The following is a 19,580-nucleotide window of genomic DNA, read 5'->3' as shown; positions in this document are numbered from 1 at the left end:
TCTCCAGCCTGTCACACATCCTTGCCCTCCCTGTGCCTGGGCTGGACTCTGCTCCTTCTCTGGGAGCCTGGGGTGTCTCCCTGTGAATCATCTCCCTCCCTGCCTGGGGGCTTTCCCCACCGTGCTCCCACTGAGTCACTTCACTGCCTTGCCTTGCCACTGTGTGAGCCCTCAGCAAATGTCTGCAGGGAGCTCAGGGGAGAGCTGGGCACTGGTGTCTGCCAGGCTCCCTGAATGTGCTGGGAGAGCACAGCTTGGCTGTCACTCCCTCCCAGCCAGGGAATGCTCTGCTGCCTCCCACCCTCTCTAAGTTCATGGCCAGCATGGAAAGCCATTACACCAGTGTCCATCTGCGTGTCCTTGTGCTTCCTCCTCTTCCTCCTGCTTCCCACTTGCTCTTCCCCAGAAATGGTCCTTCAAGCATCTCTGAAGGACTGCACTGGTGGGTTGCACTGGCTGTGGGGCACAGCATGCTGGCCAGGTAAGCCTGCCTTTCCTGGCTCCTTCCTGTGCTGCACTGATGGTTCTGGCAGGACAGCAGGCTGAGCCCAGTGCCAGGGCTCAGCTGCATGAGAAGCAGGAGAATGTGGAGCTGCAAACCCTGCTCCTGGAGCCCAGGCACACGAGGAGTCTGTGGGACTGCAGATGCCATGGGAGCTGCCCATGGGGCTCTCCTGCTCTGGCTTTTCCTCTTGCCTAGAAAGAAAGGATTTGTTGCACACTCTGCCTCCCAGGCATGAATGGATTCAGCCTGGCTGTCAAGGAGAGGAGGTCTGCAGCTTGTTCTGGGAAATTTGGGTCATGTTAGCACTGGTGATTGCTGTTTGTGAGGGTTCAAAGAGTTCCTACAGAAACCATCATCCTCTGAAAGCCTTCTGCAAGGTGACAGAGCTTCCTTTGATGGCCTGAGCCTCAGGCTTGCTTAAACCTCTGCTCAAGGTGTTACTGTGGGAGAGGGCTGTGTTCAGTGTCACCAGCTGTCACACACCCAGCTCAGTGCACAGCAACCTCACCACTGTCACCAAGAGAGGACAGTCTCTTCTGCTGCTGCAAGATTGCTGGTGAAGATAGCCATCTGCACTTCCCTTTGCATTTTGGAGTAAATTTCTAACTGTGCCTAGGAATAAGCTCCTGGCTACCTGAGAGGTTGTTGATAAGAAAAATTGGGTTTGAGAGAGATGTGCTGAGGTTTGGCTGATTTCAGGCTCTGTGACTCGTCCTAGCATCTCTCAGAAGCATCTGGGCAGTGAGTGCAGTGAAGAACTGGATCTTCTCCCTGAGTTTGTGTTTCCTCTCACCCTTGGCATTGCTTTTATTTGGAGGTTTTTCCCTTCTTATTTACTACAACATGGATTCTCATGTCGTTTTTAACAAATCAGTGCTTTCATCAATTTTCTGCCATAATGGCAACATTTTACTCTTGGGATGGAGTGGGATCAAATGCTCCCTGGTGCTGAGTGCTGATGCTGCATGGGCCTGAGCAGGAGAGATGCAGGCAGCCTTATCTGGGCAGCTACATCTTCCAGCTGGACTTGAGTGTGTCCAGAGACAATAGCTCACTCTTGCTCCATGGTTAAAGGGAGAAATAACCTCCAAAAAGGAGAAATAACCTCCAAAAAGGAGACCAAAGAGTTACTAAAACTCACAAGCAGGGGTGGAGCAATATTTGGTATCCATTTTATGGGTAACAACCTAAGGCACAGGGAGGCTGTGACTTGTCAGACTCCTTCTGTGGCAGACATCCCTGTGCAGGGAACTGGGCTGAATTAAAGTCAAACCAAACTGAAGTCAGCTTTGAATGCTACTCTTGTGTATGATCCTTTCTGCTCTTGGGCTTCCCTGCTGGTCCTCAAAGGCCAAGGACCCTTTAATTTAATGTGTTGTGGTGTTCTCTGCTGCCTCACCTCAGAAGAGAGACAAAAGCCTGGGGCTGCAGCCTTCCACAAAAATGCCACGTGCCCCAGTTTCTTCCCTGCTAAAATTAATTCTTGGTGGTTTTGGCTCGGTGCAGCAGGAAGATGTTCCAAGGGATGCTGTGCCCTGGGGAGGCGCAGAGTCAGAGCCTGCCCTGCCTCCTGCAGCAGGGTGAGAGGGTTTGGGGTGTCACTGCAGCAGGGTGAGAGCGTTTGGGGTGTCACTGCAGCAGGGTGACAGGGGTTTGGGGTGTCACTGCAGCAAGGTGAGAGGGTTTGGGGTGTCACTGCAGCAAGGTGAGAGGGTTTGGGGTGTCACTGCAGCAGGGTGACAGGGGTTTGGGGTGTCACTGCAGCAGGGTGACAGGGGTTTGGGGTGTCACTGCAGCAAGGTGAGAGGGTTTGGGGTGTCACTGCAGCAGGGTGACAGGGGTTTGGGGTGTCACTGCAGCAAGGTGAAAGCGTTTGGGGTGTCACTGCAGCAGGGTGAGAGGGTTTGGGGTGTCACTGCAGCAGGGTGAGAGCATTTGGGGTGTCACTGCAGCAGGGTGAGAGTGTTTGGGGTGTCACGGGTGTTCCTGCCCTGTGCAGGAGCAGAGGAAGGCAGCACAGCTGGTTAAGAGGAGAGGTTGCAACATCTATTGTGTGAGCTGGTCTGTGGAATGGGAGTTTAATTAGAGAGTGGGAGGAAAGGATGTATCTATTGTAGAGCAACAGAAGGAGCAAGCACTGCCCAGAACAAGGGAAAGGAGCCAAGTGCTCTTCCCATCCCAGCAGAGGAGGCTGGAGCCCACAGAGCAGTGCTGAAATCCCTGGAGATTCCCTGCCTCCTCCTGCCTGCTCCTTGTCACCTCACAGGGAAGCTGCCAGGGCCACACAGGGCTGGGCTCCTGCACATTGCACTGTGGCCATGGCTGCTCTGGTGGCTCTGCAGACAGTAGTTGGTAGGTGTCTGCTTCAGCTGGGATTTTTGGAAGGCACAGAATTTCTCATCTGGACTAAAGTCTATCCAGGGCAAAAACTCTAGACAAAGAATTTTCAGAGTAGAAAATGTTTCCTTCTCAGGCCAGGCTTCTCTGGTGGAGCATGTGGATCCCAGTGATTCTTAATCTGTCACTTGGTTTTCAGCAGTGGGAGAGTAACATGATAGGGAAAAATCCCCAACCAAACCAGTTCCCCATGCAATGGGCTTGCATATGGAACTGCTGATCTGTTCCAGCAGAAGCTGCAAAAGCCAGCCTGAAGTGTGTATTTTCCACAGGAAACTTCAGCAGAGATGGTTAAATTTCAGCTTAATTCTTTAAGAGGAAACAGCCAGACCTGTGATGTTGCAGTGTTGTTGTTGGAATGCAGTAGTGATATGCATCTGAGAGAGCCATCTCTTTTTTTTTCTCTCCAAGGCCTCCGGTTTTGTTTTAGCATTTTGCTCCAATGACATTTTCTTATTCCCTCTTAACATGATGGATGAGACTGGTCTGGACTCCTTCAAACATTCCCTGATCCTTGGGAACTTGGGGGATGTGTGTGTGTTTCCAACACAAAGAGCACATCTGTGCTGACCTCTGCTTACATGCTAAGAAATCCACATGATCCAAAAGGAGAAGAGAAACCCAGAATAACTGGCCAAAGCAGTTGGTGAGTGTGATTTGGGGTGCAGGTCCCTTTGAGCTTTCTGTGAAAAAGACCTGTCTTTCTGTGATTTGAGTGGATCCAGCTTCAACTCCTAGCTAGCTGATTTTGTGCATTTGCCTAAAGTCAGAGCCTTTGATGTGAGGAAGCTCTTCCCAAGACCCAGGTCTGGGCTGTGGACAAGTGCCCACTGAGCCTGCTCTGTGGATAAGCCAAATACAGAGAGTTTGTTTTAACCTCAGGGATGTAGGAGTCTGGGGAAACTGCCTCATGTTCTTGTTGATTTCTTCTGAACTGTTTTCTGTTTCTTCTTTGAAGTGTGTGATAAAGCAGAAGTTGTTCTGTAGGAATGCATTGTATTGGTAGTGCTTTCAGTGGTGCCATGGTTTGAGAAAATGTCACCTTTCTGTTTTGCTGCACATTGCCCAGGACCACGCTGTCTTCATCGTGCCCTTTGCACTGGGATGAACCTTGCAATGCCTCCAGGGTCTTTTTAGGATACATTTCTGCATCTTGGCAGATGCAGCTTCTGTTCCTTTTTCCTGTGAGAGGCTGCTTGGCCAATGCCATATAAAATCATCCTGAAATGAGTAGATGCCAGATTCCTGTGCACTTGGCCTGGATAGCAAATACTCTTTTTTCTCTGTTTGCTTTTTTGTTTTTTTTTTCTTTTTTTGTTTTTTTTTTTTCTTTTTTTGCAGCCCTGCATTGCTGTGAGCACTGGGGCTTCCTGGAAGCACAATGACATTCTGTCCTAGGTCTCTCGTTACTTCATCTGTGGCCCTGCTGCTGAGGTGGATTTCAACCTCTTTTTTCAAAATTCCACCTAAAATCTTGATGCCTTTTTTACTTGGAATTTTTTTCTGTGATTCTGTCTAAACCACTCTAAAGGACATTATTCTTGTTGTCTTTAACATGCAGAATTTAGTGAATGAGTTTTAATACCTGCATTAGTTGTTGAAATAGGAACTGTGAAGCAACAGTGATATGAATAATTACCTCTTTTCTCCATTTACAGCCCAGAAACATTGTTGAGCACTGCCAGCTTCTTAAGAGCCCCACAGGGCTGCCTTGTTTCTGATGCACCAAGCGTTTAATGCTGCTGCTCATTCATTCTTTATTAATTGTCTGAATTTCATAATTGCTGATTTAGTTACAGTATTACCAGCCTGCCTTCCTTGGCGTGTCACTGCTTCTCTGCCTGGCTATTCTCATTTGCCTTCTCAACTGATCTTACTCAAGCTTTTTATGCAACAGTGGGAGAGCAGCTCTGTGGTGAGCAGTAAAACAAAATACCAAAATAAATCCTGTATTTCACAACTTGGGGCATAAATATCACCGTGCTGCGATTTGGCTCGCTTTGCTGAGCTGACACCTTTCTGAAGTACTGTGTGGGTATCTTCTTAGGCTGCCCCTTGCTTCGTCACCTGCCCTCAGGGTAGATTTGGGGTAACTTTGTGCTCCTCTGCAGTATCAGCCCTGCCTTTGACCTGTCCATGTAGGCAAGGATTACCTCAGCTGCCTTGAGGCAGGGTCTGTCTTTGAAAGGATGCATTTGGGGGAGAAAGCTAATTTTAAACACAGGAATTTTGTTTTCCTTCTCAGCTGGAGGGAGGTGCTGGGCTGGACATTGCCTGTACTGCTCAGTCCTGGGGTCCCTGAGGCATCAGGACTGGCTGGTGCCAGAGAGGGGCAGGAGTTTATCAGGGCTTACTGTAAAGGGGCATGACTGAACTGCTGCAGATGGCAGTGCTGCTCTTTAAGCCAAGCTTGTTCCAGCACAGGGGCTCAAATGTGCTCTGGGCTGGAAGAACAGAAGCCATTTCCAGGCTCCTGTAGTTCCTCACCTTCTTCAAAGGGTGGTTGCACCAGCTTATGCTGCCTCTGCCTGCATAGGTCAAACCAATGCATGTCTAATTAAAATACCACAAATTCCAGTCAGATGTGGGCTTTCCAAGGAATGCACTTCTGCTTATTCTAGCAGCAGGTGGTAAATATTAAAACGTGTACAGCTCATTTCTGGTGTTCTCCTCCCGGGCTGTGAAGAGCAGAGCGAGAGCGGTGCCTGCGGATGCACACAGAGCCCGTCCTTGTTTTCCTTCACTGCAGGAAGCACTCAAAGCCCGGCTGTGATTTCCGTAACCAGTTTGACCAGTATCCCACACGCACCCACACACCAGTTCATTCACACCCTGCTGTGGTCACCAGAGATGCAGCATGTGAAGGCAGGGGGGAGCTTGCCTTGCCACCTCCCACACGGGTCCAGCCCGTGCTGTTGGCACTTCCTTGGATTTCTGAGAGGAGTTTGGAGATGTTTCCGAGGCTGGGCAATAGCGTGTTGCAGGGTCTCCACTGACCCATGCCTGGCTGAGAGGTGCTGTTTTTCCCAGCCCGTAAGCACTGCTCCCACTCAGAGTTGTCACTGAATATGCCCAGGCTGGAGGAGAAATGAGAATATGGCTAGGCTGGAGTCCCCAGCTTTCTTTCATAAGCTTGGTATTAGTCAAGCCCCCATGGAATGAACAGTAACACTTGCACAGGGACCTCGGTGGCTTTGGTGAGCTGCTGGTGGAACTGAGGGATGTAGCTGGGAGGTGAGCTCCTGCTCCAGCACCTGCATCCCTCATGACACAGTGCTGCTGCTGCATGCCCCGTGGGCTTCCTGTGCCTCAGGCCTCCTTTGAACCTCTGATTTAAGGGTGTTTAAAAAAAAACTCACAGAGAGATATGGAATGCCTAAGGATTTCTTGTAAGAGAGGTAAATCATCTTGCAAATGGAAGTCTTCAAAAGAAAGGGTTAGCATAAGTTGTCGCCTGTTAGCTTTCTCCATTTAACCCTGTGACTGATATTGATTTCATTCTTACCAGTTCTGATTTCTCTGAGCTTCCTGTGAAGCTGCTTCTCCTGCAGATGGCTCGTGAGTGTGTCCCAGTTTGCCACCTCAACTTGTGAAACTCGGAGGTAGTGAGGGGAGGCTGGAGGAAGCGGATGGAGGCAGCTCTCTGGGAGGAAATAGCAAACCGAGCAGAAGGCATTTATTGTGAAGCATTTGATGTTATTGGAAAACATATTTTGTGTGATGGATGGGTATGCTGCAATCCTAGGGTGGTTTTGAAGCAGCAACCTTAACTTTGCTCTACTGCTCTCACAACAGGGGTATTTTTAGCCTGATTCCCATTTTTACCCATCGGTACGCACAACCATCACAGACGCTTACCAAAATTAAACCTGAAGTTGGATGGGAAAATAGGCACTGACCTTGTCAGTGCAAACCAAAATCACATCTATTTCAGACAAACACATGTACCTCAGAGCTGCATTTCCCATATGTGCAAATGCAAACTCCAAGGAACTGCAGAAGAGTTTTAAAAAGCATCATTAAGCCCAAGAACAAGCATCCTCTACTTCATTATTCTTCCTCTCTTCGAAATTACTGTGGCCTTAAGTCCAGCTCATGCTAAAACCACCAGCAGTGGAGTGTAGGCAAGAGGACAGGGGAAATTTAATCCTGAGGAATAGTTTAAACCCAAACTATCAGGGTAGCAGAGGTGTCCAGCATATTTGGCCATGCTGTGCTGGCAGTCTATCAATGGAGTGGCTGAGAACCTTCATCCTGGCCCCAGATATCTCCATGTTTCTGTGCCCCACAATGGGACCCATCCCTGCTCCAAGTGTGAGTTCCAGGGGCTGGTTTTGTCCTCAGATTTGGTGGCAGGAGCAGGGAGCCCAAGCAAAAGACCACACTGAGAAGATAATTTCCCTGCTTTTCTCCTCTTTGTATCCCAGCTCCTGGAGGAAGCAGGGAGGTGCTGCTGGCATCCCTTGGCAAGTGCCCTGCTTGTGTGTGGAGCCTGGGCATAGTCATGGTCAGATTTACAGATGCACAGAGGAACTGAGGTGCAGTGGGTTCCCACAGTGAAGGGCATGGCAGTCCTCAGACACAGGCAGCAGCACAGCACTTTGGTAGGATGGCTCTTAGCAGTGTTTTAAAAATGGCTTTCAGTCCATTTATTGCTGATCACATTAGTAGGCTAAGCAGGTATTTCAATGTGCTCCCCTTCAGCAAGCCTGAGTCCCCTGAGGGCATAAAGTGCAGCCCAGAGCAGTGGACTGTCAGATACTCTGAAGCCTTGTTCAGAAATGCCTTTTGGATGAAGCTGTCTGCCCTCCTGGGAGGTGCCCTGCTTTCCAGCCATTTCATCCCCTCACACCTGCTGCTGCTGCCCCAGCTGGGCTGGAGGAGCCGTGGGCCAGGGCAGGCTGGCAGGTGCCTTTGTGTTTTGTGGGCAGCAGGGAGTGATGGATGCTGAGTGGCTGGGGACCCCCTGGCAGGACTCTGGTTCTCTCTGCCCTACCCCTCTGACCCTGGGCTCTGGGGAGAGCCAGTGCTGCCTCTGCTCCCTGCCCAGCTCCTGCTGGACACCACACAGTACCACAGCTTGCATGGTTGCCACTCTTCTGACCTGCAAGGCTGCTTCTGGCCAGGTTATATCTGTCTGCTGCTTTTTTAATCCAAAGCTGTATCTAAAATCATTCCCTTCTCTCCAATGCTCTTTTCTTTCAGTTAAGTGAAAGGCACACTTCTCCAGTTAAGCAGAAGGAAAAAGGAAGGCAAGAGGTGTTCTGGCTGCAGTCTGCTTCTGGTGCTTTGGCAGGACCCCGGCACTGAGCTCAGGGTGTTGGTTACCCCACAAAAGGCTCGAGGGAAGCTGATGCTGCCTTCCTGCTCCTCCTGCTTTCCCTGCCCAACCCCAGGGTGGCTTGGCACCCCTGGCCAGGAAAAAAGGGCCTTTTTCTCACAGGTTCCTGTTCCTGCACAGCCCACAGGTGGCTTTGAGTCATTCCAGGGCACTGGGGCCGCTGCCCATTTCTTTGTGTGGTTCAGTAAAGCGAAATCCTCCTGCCCTGTACAGAGCTGCGTTTGCCATTCCTCCCAGTTATGGCTATTAGGATCCCAGCAAGGTTTCTCAGCCTTCCCTCCTGGGAAGCTCCTGGAGGGTTCTGAGCTTTGCTGTCACTCTTCATGTTTTCAGCAGCAGGAATTGTGAGGTATGTGCCTCCCCCCAGCCGTTCATTCCTGGCACCGTGAAGCCATTGAACTGGATCCCAGCTGTCATTTTGTAATGAGTTAATTCTTCAGCAGAGCACAGCACCGCTCCTCCCCTGACTGCTGGGAAAGCGGCGCTGCTCTGCCATTAGCCCAGGCTGACCCGGGGTTAAAATCTAACTCGGCAGGTATTTTATTAAGAATTTTATGAGCTGCTGTGCCAGCCAGCTGCAGGAGGAGCTGGGGGGCACGACCAGGGGCAGGGAGCAGAGAGCTGAGGGTGCTCCCAGCAGGTCCTGCCCAGCCAGCCCACTGCTGCAGGGGGACCCAGCTTTGCTCACGGTTCCATGTCCTTTCTGCATAAACACACAGAAATACAGCTTTCTGGCAAAATTTGCATCCTCTTCTGTGCTTTTTCTTATGGCAGATTTTTGTCTCCTGCCTCCCGAGGTAGCAGAGCAGCATTGAGTTTTGTGGGAATTGCTTTTTCCCTGTTAATTGAATTCTCAAAACACTGCTCTTTCCCCAATACAAGGTACAAGCTTGTAACCTTTTTCTTCTTTTTGTTTTGTTTTGAGGAGGGGGATAGAGGGTGGATGGGAACAGGGACAACTCAATGCACTTAGAGCAACTTCCTTTAAAAAATATTCTGTTTATTTGTATTCTGCTGCCACAATGCCACCAGGTACATTCCTGGTACCTTCCCTTACTTACAGACAGTGCTAGTGGGCAGACTTAAATTGTACCTAAGGCACTTTAGATGGGCTGGAACAAAATGAGGGCATTTTAATTCAGGTTAACATTTTTCAGATGCTTGTGAATGTGGGGGGATGATGGATCTAGAAAAACATCATCTCTCCTCCTCAGAGCCTGATCTGCCTGACCTTGCATGCAGTGTGTGGTTACGAGTTTTCTCACATTTCTGCTGTGTGGAAACAGCCTGATAGGGATGAGTTGCATCTTTCTAGGGATGCTGAGTTTTCCCTGCTTTTCACACGTAGCCGTCGCTCTTGGATTCATACATAATTTTACTCCAAGCTGACAAGGTTACATGCGCTCTCTATTAAGCAACATATGTTAGCTCAGTTCTCCAGAAAGGGCAATTTTAATGCTCTGCCAGTAGGAGTGTATTTCACAATGATGCATACACCAGCTGGCTTCTTTTCCTTCCAAAGTTATTTAAATACTGAACTCTGCACAAAAGACAGATGTTGAAAATAGACTCCCACTAACCTGAGGTTGATGGGAAGGCTCCTGTGCTCTGATGGAATAGATGTTTCTCTTCCATTTGAAAAGATGAATGCGTTTTTTTTGTAGGCAGGGGAAAATTAAGGGATAGTCTTTATTCACTTAGTTGGTTGGATTTTATAAGTGATCTTGTACTTCTTTTGCATTACTGAGACCACCTTTGATTTTCTTCTCAAATAGTTGCAGGGCTTTTTAACTGATGTATCTCAGATGTCCATTTTCAGTCTTTCCTCAAAAATTTTAATGCAGCTCTTAGAGCTTCAGTGGGAGACTGGGGAGCTGTGCAAGTCCAGGAACAGATTATTTTGTTGTTTCCTTTTCTGTGTATTTTCCTGAAATTAATACTTTTCTTTCTTCTGGCATTGCTACATAGCTATAAAAAAGGATTAATATAAATAACCCAAGCTTGTAGTATTATTAAAGATATTTAAAGGTCCAGAAACATACCCAAGATGGGCAAAATGGCTGGGTTAAAAGCTCAGAAAGCTCTTCTGTTACGGCATTTAATTGGTTATAAGTAATACAGTGAAATCCTGCATGGTGTGAAAGCAAAGGGGATCATGGGAATGCTGAGCAAATCCTCTTTCCTTTCTTGATTTCAAGCTGGATAATTATTTCTGTATCTGTTCTTTATTGAGCTGTAGGCTAGGATTCAGCTCTCCAAGAGGGAGCCATGGGTGGCTGAGCTTAATCACATATGAAATGTGGTTTTTCTCCTGAGGCAGTCACCAAATCCCAGTGCAGTGCCCAGCGAGTGTGGGGTGAATTGCTGCCACCCAGCTCCCTGCACCCAAATACACAGATGTTCCTACTGCACGTCTTTGGGAATGCAGGATATACTCCCAGCAAGGATTGGGTGGCAGTGGAAACATGGGGGTTTCCTTTTCCTGGGGGTCAGCCAGTGCCTGCTCGTTTTGGGTGCAGCAGCAGTGGCTGTGGCTGTGCAGACCATCTCAGAGACCCTTTGGCATTTCCAACCCTGCCATCATCACTTCTGCTCTCCTCCCAGCAGCAAGAACAGCTAAATCCTAAGGCTTTGCAGCCCTCTTAAGCTTTCTCTCTTTGTTTTGCAGCGGAAGGAGGAACACTGACAAACATGGGCAGGCACAGCAGATCTCTGTGCCTGGGCAGAGCAGTGGTCAAGAACAGCTCCAAGCCAGGGAGGTCCTGATCAGTTGTACAGCTGTTCTTCCATGGCCCGTTAAGGGTGTTGGTTTCACCCCTTGCAGTCTCTGTGGCTCACTCAGAGGAGCTGCACAAAGCTGACACTTCCTTAGACCAAATTAAGAAGCCCCTCAAAATTAGCACTGGCATCTCCTGGCCTGTGGGACCCAGCATGCTTTCCTGCAGAGCCCCGGGATGTGAGAGGCAGCTGGGCTGAGTTGCTGTCCTGTTGAATGCTCCTCCTGGCTGATTTGTTCCTGAGTCAGGGTTAGTGTTGCATTAGAGCCCCGTGGGCTGAGTTCATTAGTGTGCTGCTGGCTGGGGCTGCGCTGCAGAGCTTGGGGAGCGTCCCAGGGAGCCACAGGGCTCGCTGGGCTGATTGCTCTAATGAGGGCTGGGATGGGCAGCAGCTCTCTGAGCACATGGCTCAGGCTTGCAAAGGAGCTTGGCTCTCCAGTCGGTGTCAGGATAAAGGCCTGGATTTATGGAAGGGCTTAATAAATCTCTCTGCTCATTCCTTCTGAGAATTTGACTTCTTTGCTTCCAATGGGTTTTGCTGGAGTTCTGCTGTGACCCAGGCACAAGGGGGCTTTGGCTTCAGCATGGCAGAGGCTCAGCAGCTCTTCCCACGGCACTCCCCAGTGCCAAGCTCAGGGTGAGCCTGGGCAGAATCTCTTGCCTGCAGCCAGGGATTGTGGAAGGCTCTCCAAGGAGCTCTGTATGATTCTGTCCCTGAAACGTGCCAGAGCTGGGTAGCATCTTTGCTGAAACCTCCTGGCCTGTCTGCATCACTGTCCAGGGGCTGTTATTCACTCAAAAAACATACTAAAAATAGTCTGTCTTACCCTGAGATATTTTTCTCTCTTCCAAGCCTACATCAGTTGCACTTGGGGTAGCACAGAATAGAAACCCCACAGCACCAGGAGCTCCAAAATGCAACTGGATGTGTGTAATGAGTGATTTGTTAGGACCAATACATCAGGCATCAGCACCAAGGTGCCATGCAGTCACCCTGGATGCTGCATAGAGCTTCCAGATCAGCCTGCAGCTCCTGGAAGATCACATGCAGAGCCTCAGAAAGGACTGGGATAATTACTGCAAGGTAGTCAGGCCAAAGCTCACCTTTTCAGGACTAAATCAAGACATTTCTTTAGTGTTAGGTACCAGGCACTGGTCTAGTGTCCTGACAAGACACAAAGAAGGGAGTCTTGAATGCAGTTTCATCTCTGCTGGTAGTGATGGGGATGGCACTTGGAAGCTTACACTGGTGGGTTCTTTGGTGAGACCCTTCTCCATGTGGAATATGCCATGCAAGCAGCATGTGGGGATGTGCTGGGTGCTTTGAGGCTGACCAAAGCCACGGTGGGAGCCTGACCTCTGCTTTCTCCAGCCCATCACCATGGCTTCAGCCCCAGTGTGGGTGGGCTTGCCCGGTCAGTGCTTGGGGGAGGGCAGAGCTGCATTCCCTGCACTGTTTCCCAAGCCTTCTGAATCTCCCATCCCCTTCAGCCACTTTAAATGGCTTTGAGTAATTGTGCTTTCAGGTCTTTTATCATTTGCTCAGAGGTCAGGGCCAGCAGCTTTTCCTGCCTGCTGGCTCTGGCTGCCAGAGCTGATGCATCACGCTGTGCTGGAGATGTCACAGCGAGGCTGGCGCGGGCAGGGCACCGCTCCCTCTGCAGAGACACTGCCCAAATGCTGAGAGGATAAAGCAAATCCTCTGCCTCAGGCAGGCCAGGGGCAGCATGCAGGGCTTTTTCTTGGCACAGAGGGTCTGTCCCCATGGCTGTGCACAGCTCCCTGCAAGTGGGAGCAACATATCAGTTGCCTGATGTGGCTACACCTGTGGCAAACCAGTCGTGGGAGGGACTCCTCAAAAGTCCCACAGCAGGATCATGCTTATTGGGCCTACTCCTCTGCCAGCCTTCTCTCCACTTGTAACACACTAAATACCAAAGTGGGTGGATGTGGGGGAATCTGATTCTCTCCCCAGGCCAGAGCAGAGCTTTGTGTTTAGTCACTGATCTTTGGAAGTTCCTGTTGGGATTTTTTCCTGTCCGATGACTTCTAATTGAGGTGGATAATTGCATTATCCCATATCCCACGGAGGTGTCCTCAGAATCCTCAGCAATCATCTTCAGTTTTATACTGAGCCCAAAAATACCCAGCTCAGAATGGCATTTCACTTTCCAGAGCTCAGCAATGGCCACAAGCCAGGGGGGCAAGCGCAGCCGGGCTGTGGATCCTTGGGGGTGTGGTGGTCCCTCTCTGGGGAGCCACAGCCCTTCAGAGGGGCAGACCAAGTGTCTTTGAAACACAAGCTAACATTCCCAGTAGCATCCTGAACTGGGTAAAGCATTATCCACATCCAGGGGCTGGATTGCTTTGCTGTGTGCTCCTCCAAGATGCTGGGCCCTGCAGGGCAAAAAGACCCCTTGTCCTGTCCTAGCATGGATGTACAAGGTTGATGTGGGAGACAGGAGAACCTGCCCCTGTCCTTCTTGCCCCTCCCTGGGGCTGTCCTGGCACAGGAAGGCTAATTCAGGTGTTTTCTTCCACCTCCCGCAGTATGAGTTTAAAGCCAAGAATATCAAGAAGAAGAAAGTGAATCTCATCGTGTCAGTGGACGGCGTGAAGGTCATTCTGAAGAAGAAGAAGAAGGTAGGTAGCATTGGTCCCTGGGGCAGCAGTGCCTCAGCAGCAGAGCCCCTCCCCTCCTGGTGCAGGGACCTTGCAGCATCCTTGAACTTGTGGGAAACTGGTGGTCTGGGAGAGGGAGGCATGGGCTGGGTCAGCCTTGTGTGAGTCATGTTCCTGCAGTGTGGCTGAGCCAGTCCTGGTGTGGTGCAGAAGGGGCTCAGGGGGCCCTGTGGGAGGTGATGTGGGATGTGGCTGGTCCCCAAAAGGACCTGACCCTTGGCAAAGGGTTGCAGGGGAGCAGCAGCAGAGCTGTGACGGGAACTTCCCGACTATGTCCCTGGACTGTCTCTGCCCTGTCCTTGTTCTCAAGGACAGCATCTGACGTACTCATTTTCAGCTTCTTTCATTGCAGAAAAAAGAATGGGCCTGGGACGAGAACAAAATGCTCGTCATGCATGATCCCATCTACAGGTAAGGCTGTTGGGTGAGGGGACAGAGGCTTGTGTGGCTCTGCTGTCTCCCTTACCCACACCACATCAGCACTGTGCTGGGCACTAGAGAGCTGCCACCATCCTGCGGAGGGCAGCTCATGGAGCTTCCTGAAGCCTCCAGCTCTCCTCCTCCTCCTTCTTCCCAAAAGCCAAGAGCAGGGTGTGTCTGTCCCAGGGAGGCCAAACTGGAGCAAGAGAGGCCCCCAGCCATGCTGGGGAGGGGGTGGCAGGCACCTGGGCAAGGCATCCAGCTCTGTGAGCCGGCCAGAGTGGGGTTTGCTCTTCTCAATCCCTGGAGGGCTCCTGGGCTGCTGATGCTGTCCCTGGGGGCTGAGCAGAGAAGTCCTGTGCTGCCTTTGCAAAATGTTTGCTGCTGCTGAATCAGCAGGCAAATTTTCCCAGCTGAGGTAAAACCACTGCCAAAAAATTCTGATGGGCTTTAGCAGGGATGTGCTGCAGAGGTTGGGCATCTGCAGCACCCTGTGCCTTGGGAAGCATTGGTTGTGGCCTTGGCCTTGTCTCCTGGGAATGTGGGTAATGTGTATGCTTATATCCTCCTTTCCATTCTGTCCTTGCAGGATATTCTATGTATCTCATGACTCCCAGGACCTAAAGATCTTCAGCTACATTGCCAGGGATGGGTCTAGCAATGTCTTCAGGTGCAACGTCTTCAAGTCCAAGAAGAAGGTAAGATGCCAGGATGCACATCTTGTCCTGGTGTACTCTGGGTGGAGCAGCTGGGGCAGGACCCCTTGGATCTGAGACCCTGTGGCAGCACAGAGACCCCTGAGAGCTGTGCCAGCCTGGGGGGTGACTGTGCAGAGGCAGCCCAGCTGCAGTTCCACGTGCCCTCCCCGGCAGAGCCAAGCCATGCGCATCGTGCGGACGGTGGGGCAGGCGTTCGAGGTGTGCCACAAGCTGAGCCTGCAGCACACCCAGCAGAATGCCGACGGCCAGGAGGACGCAGACAGCGAGAGGAACGGAGACGACCTGGATGTCCCAGGTATTCTGCAGAGGTGGAGGTGTGGGGGTGGTGTGGGGCCCCAGAGCCTGGCAGATGTGGTTCACAGAGGCACTGCCTTCCCATACTGCCCCTAGATGGCTGACACCTCTGGGCAATGGATTTGCACAGCAATCTGGCCTGCTGTGCTCCAGGCTCAAGCTGGGATCTTGCCCAGCAAGAAACCTTCTGTAGGTGTTAGCCATGATCCTCTCAGACATCCCCCTTGCTGAGAGCCCATTAGCAGAGCCCGGGGCTCTGCTCTGTGCTTGGCTGCACACGCTGCAAACATTCCCTTGCTACTTCCGCACAAGGGGCCCCAAGCACATACCTTCCTCGTGTCCTCTCTGCAATTCCCAGAATGGACACAGCCGTGTTTGTGCTCTCCCATCAAGCTGTCAGGGCTGCAGGCAGGCTGCAGACCCCGCTCCTTCTCAGCCCTGTGGGTAGAGGGTGCAGGGATGCCTGGCTGGGGGGCTGCTGGTCCAGCCCCATCACCCTGAGCAGCATCCCAGGGAGCAGCCTTGCTCCTTGGCACCAGTGCCTGAGTTGGAGGGGAGGCAGAAGTTCTATGGGAGGTTAGTCAAACCCTTTCAGTGCCAGGTGGGACATTGGCAGGTCCTGCTGCCTGTGTGTGTGTGAATTCCCTGCCCTGCCCTGCCCTGCCATGCTGTGGGCTGGATCCCCCACATCCTAACAGGAGCAGCCTGGGCTGGGCTGCAGTTTCCTGCTCGCCTCTGTAACCAGTGCTGTTCTGATGATCTAATCATTGGGCTGCCCTGGACCGGTCATTGTTTGGTTTTCCTCCACACAATGTCCCGGCCACAATATGCAGCTCCCTGGGGAATTCAGAGCATCTGTTTTTTGTTTTTCTTTCCCGTAATCTCTTGTTTACCTTTCTTCAGCTTTATCTGTGTTTTCTGTTCTTGGTGGCCCGTTTGTCCCACATCAGGGCTTTTGGCTGCCCTTCCCCAGGTTTGGTGTGCTGGGGCTGGGTGTGTTTTTGGCTGCAAGCCTCCTCCCGAGCAGCAGCAGGAAGAGCAGCCACGTCTCTCTGTACCTGCTTCCCGCCGGGACCAGAGGGTGGGTGGCACGGGGGCGGTGGGGACCCACGGTGGGCATCGCTGCCCACGCCACAGGTGAGCTGCAGTGGGCTCCTGGGGCCATGCCCTGCCCTGACCCTGCTCCTGCAGCCTGTCGCCTCTCTGGCGTGGAGAGAGCGGCCGCCTCCGCCGAGGAGACCGACATTGACGCCGTGGAGCTGCCGCTGCCCGGAGCCGACATCCTGGACTTCAGCCGCGGCGTCACCGACCTCGATGCTGTGGGCAAGGAGGTGGGTGCCACGCCGAGCCCAGGGCCCCTGCCCTCCACTCTCAGGGGGTGGCACAGCCCCAGCCCCACGACTCTGACGGCATCCCGAGGGCCCAGGGGTCAGGAGGGATTGTGCAGCATTCCCCAGCTCCAGGATCAAAGCCATCTGCCGCTGCAAGGCTGCCCTTTGGCTGGGGCCCAGGGGAGAGAGCTGTCCCGAGGCTCAGCTATGTGCAGCCACACGGAAAAGGTTTGGGGCAGAGCTGATAGGGACTTTTTTCCACCAAAGACACAAAAATAAAAGACTTTTTTGATACAGTGGAAATTCCCATGGGAAGTGTCAGCCTTTTCGGGAATTTTCTACAAAAGTATGTGGGTTGTTGTTGAAACTGAAAAAGTACTGTTTTCAAAGGTTGTAAGCACCCTCAGCAAAGTGTGCATTAGCTGTGAATGCAGCTGCTTCTTTTCTGGGTATTTAGCATGGCTCCTCTGTGCCAAAGCTCATGTGTGCCCAGTGGCTTTCTGAGGTGAGTGCCAGGGGATCACACCTTCAACGCTGGTGTTTTGCAGAGCTGCCTCCACCCTGAAGATATCCTGACAGCGTCACCCAAGATGCTGCTGCCCTCGTCTGCCCAGCTGCCTGACCTGGGAACACCTCTCTCTGCCCACCACCAGATGCAGCTTCTCCAGCAACTCCTGCAGCAGCAGCAGCAGCAGACACAAGTGGCCGTGGCACAGGTTCTCCCCTCCATTCTTTCCCAGGGACAGTGGCAGGGCTGGGACACACTACTGAACCCCTTGGGGCTGCTGGAGTCTCCTGCCTGGAGGCAGCGTTGAAGGCAGGCAGCTCCATGGGGAGGGAGCTCCATGAGGTGCTTGCCACCAGGTGTCTGGGGCCTTTGGCTCCTGTCTGCTCACCAGAGCCCTGCTTCAGTGACTGGTGTGCCTGGACTGTGCAGCTGGCAGCTCATTCTCCATGCAGCTATTTCTCATTGAAGCAGCTCTGGCTGCTTTATCCAACTCATTACCTGAGCTTTAATTGTTCCCTGACCCTGCACCGAGCTAGCTGCAATTCATCAACTTTTTCATGGCCCAAGCGATGGGCTCCAGCAGCCTTTCTGTGCTGCCCCTGCTCCTGCAGCCAGGCTTTGCTCCTCTCACATCAGTAAATCAGTATTTGTTGATCAGTTCTGGCTGAGCTGCTGCCTCCAGAGCCCACATGCCCTTTGGGGTCACAGACTGCCAAGTTGCTTTCCCCTCTGGAAGAGGGATCTGCATTATTGGGGAATCCTTTGTGTCTGTCCAAGTATGGTGTTGCTCACAATCCAAAAGGCTCCATGGTGCCTGCTTAAAGTGTAAAATATTGCACCCCTTGCTCTTGCTCTGGCTTTGCAGTATGTTGTAAATCCCAGTCCTTTTTGCCTGGTCTCCTGTCCCAGGCTCGCTGTGTTCAAGCTCGGCTCTGCCAGGGACACTGCTGTGGCACCTTGCTGGCCACATTGGGGCAGCAGCTGCCCGCTGGCACAGCTGGCACTGCCTCCTGATACCCATCTGTGGGGGCAGGTGGCCCCCAGCTGGGCAGCTTCAGGGGCCCTGCAGCTGCAGCTCACAGCTTTGCAGGTACAGAGAGCTTCCTCTTCTTCCTCAAGGTCACTTTCTAGGGCACAGTAAAATAGCCTTTTGTGTTTGATGGGGATATTTTTGGTTTTGGGTTATTTTTGTTTTGGAAAATTTTTTGTTTGATTTTTTGTTTTTTGGGGTTTTTTTGTTTTGTTTTTTTTGGGTTTTGGGGTTTTTTTTTGTTTGTTTAGTTGTAAATCTGTGCTTTCCTGGTTCCAGTCCTTGCTGGAACAGTTGTAGGAGCTGTGGGTAGGTGCCAGGAAGGGGTGCTGAGCCAAAGTGGCCCCCAGGTGACTGCTGTTCCCTTATGCAGTGTACATTTCTGGAGTTCTCCCTGCTGGAATGCAGATCAGAGAGCTGCCCTGGCCAGGAGCTCTGGGCTGTCTGCCCTCGGGGGCATGGTTCTGGGGACACAGATGTTTGCACAGAGGTACCTGTGCTGAAATCAGTGGTGGTCTTGCCCGTGGGCTCCCCACGGACATTGCTTCCCAGAGCCAGGCTGAGCAGCCAGCTCGCACCTGAGAACCAGCACCCCTCAGCAGCAGCCTGCCATCTGTGGTGCTCCAGCCCCTCCTTGGGACAGAGGCCACTGGCTGGGCCGTGTTTCTGGGAAAGCTTCCCAAAAAGACAGCTTTTCCAGGGCCAGCTGCAAGGCTGTGCCCTCGTGCACCCACTGCACCATCCAGTCGGTCGAGTGTGTCTCCTCTGCTGCATCCATCCGGCCCCTCCTGGGCTGCCCTTTCCATGTGCATCTGCAGCTCACGTGCACCACTGACAGTTCAGCCAGTGCTGCCTGCCTGGCCTTGAGCTTTCCATCAGGGAGGCCAGGGGACAATGTGCTGAGTCCCAGTGTGACACCACCCACACACTCCCCATCACATCTGCAGTACCTGCAGGGAATGGCTGCTTCATCACATCATGGGTTGGGATGCTGGTGAGCCCTGGGAGATGGGCAGGAACGGCCAAAGTTGAAGCCCTCAACCCTTGAGCAGCATCTGCCTGTGCTCACCTGCTGTATCCTGTCCAGGTCCACCTGCTGAAGGACCAGCTGGCAGCAGAAGCAGCGGCACGGCTGGAGGCCCAGGCTCGTGTGCACCAGCTCCTGCTCCAGAACAAGGACTTGCTGCAGCACATCTCACTCCTGGTCAAACAGGTGCAGGAGCTGGAGCTGAAGCTGGCGGGGAACACGACCAGTAAGCGCTGCCGCCCGTTCCTCTCCCCTTGCAGCTAGCCAGGCCTGTGGGGGACATGCATGCAGGTGTTTTTCTTGGGGTTCTGTGTGCATTTCCAGTTATTTTATTCAGAGGGATATTTGTGCCGTTCTGGCCTGGCTTGTGTGTGTGCATGCATGCAGCATGGGAAGGGGCTTGGGAAGGGCTGTATGGACAGGTAGTCACCTACCTCCATCAGCTGTATGTTCGCTTTCCCCAGTGGCTGCATGCTCCAGGCCAGCTCCATACCTGCCCAAGAGCCCCTATTTGACCTTCCATCTCCAAGAGATGTGGCCATCAGCTCT

The 19,580-nt window shown here is 52.1% G+C and overlaps 1 protein-coding gene across 7 annotated transcripts in view; it reads left to right on the top strand.

The window, feature by feature from the left end:
- NOS1AP (nitric oxide synthase 1 adaptor protein) overlaps positions 1 to 19,580 on the top strand; it is a 43,714-nt gene that overhangs the window by 16,378 nt on the left and 7,756 nt on the right. For 5 of the 7 annotated variants that reach the window (XM_054638220.2, XM_077181886.1, XM_077181888.1 and 2 more), the window contains exons 3-9: positions 13,571 to 13,663; positions 14,040 to 14,113; positions 14,712 to 14,820; positions 14,995 to 15,136; positions 16,327 to 16,466; positions 17,015 to 17,182; positions 19,092 to 19,257. In XM_054638220.2, the coding sequence (XP_054494195.2) occupies positions 13,571 to 13,663; positions 14,040 to 14,113; positions 14,712 to 14,820; positions 14,995 to 15,136; positions 16,327 to 16,466; positions 17,015 to 17,182; positions 19,092 to 19,257 (892 nt within the window). The remainder of the gene's footprint in view (positions 1 to 13,570; positions 13,664 to 14,039; positions 14,114 to 14,711; positions 14,821 to 14,994; positions 15,137 to 16,326; positions 16,467 to 17,014; positions 17,183 to 19,091; positions 19,258 to 19,580) is intronic. The other 2 variants (XM_077181887.1, XM_077181891.1) reach the window with 1 other exon arrangement.

This window comes from Agelaius phoeniceus, chromosome 8, assembly GCF_051311805.1.
Source record: "Agelaius phoeniceus isolate bAgePho1 chromosome 8, bAgePho1.hap1, whole genome shotgun sequence".
Lineage (NCBI taxonomy): Eukaryota > Metazoa > Chordata > Aves > Passeriformes > Icteridae > Agelaius > Agelaius phoeniceus.
The sequence above is the reverse complement of the archived record's forward strand: the minus strand, read 5'-3'. Positions and strand labels throughout refer to the sequence as shown.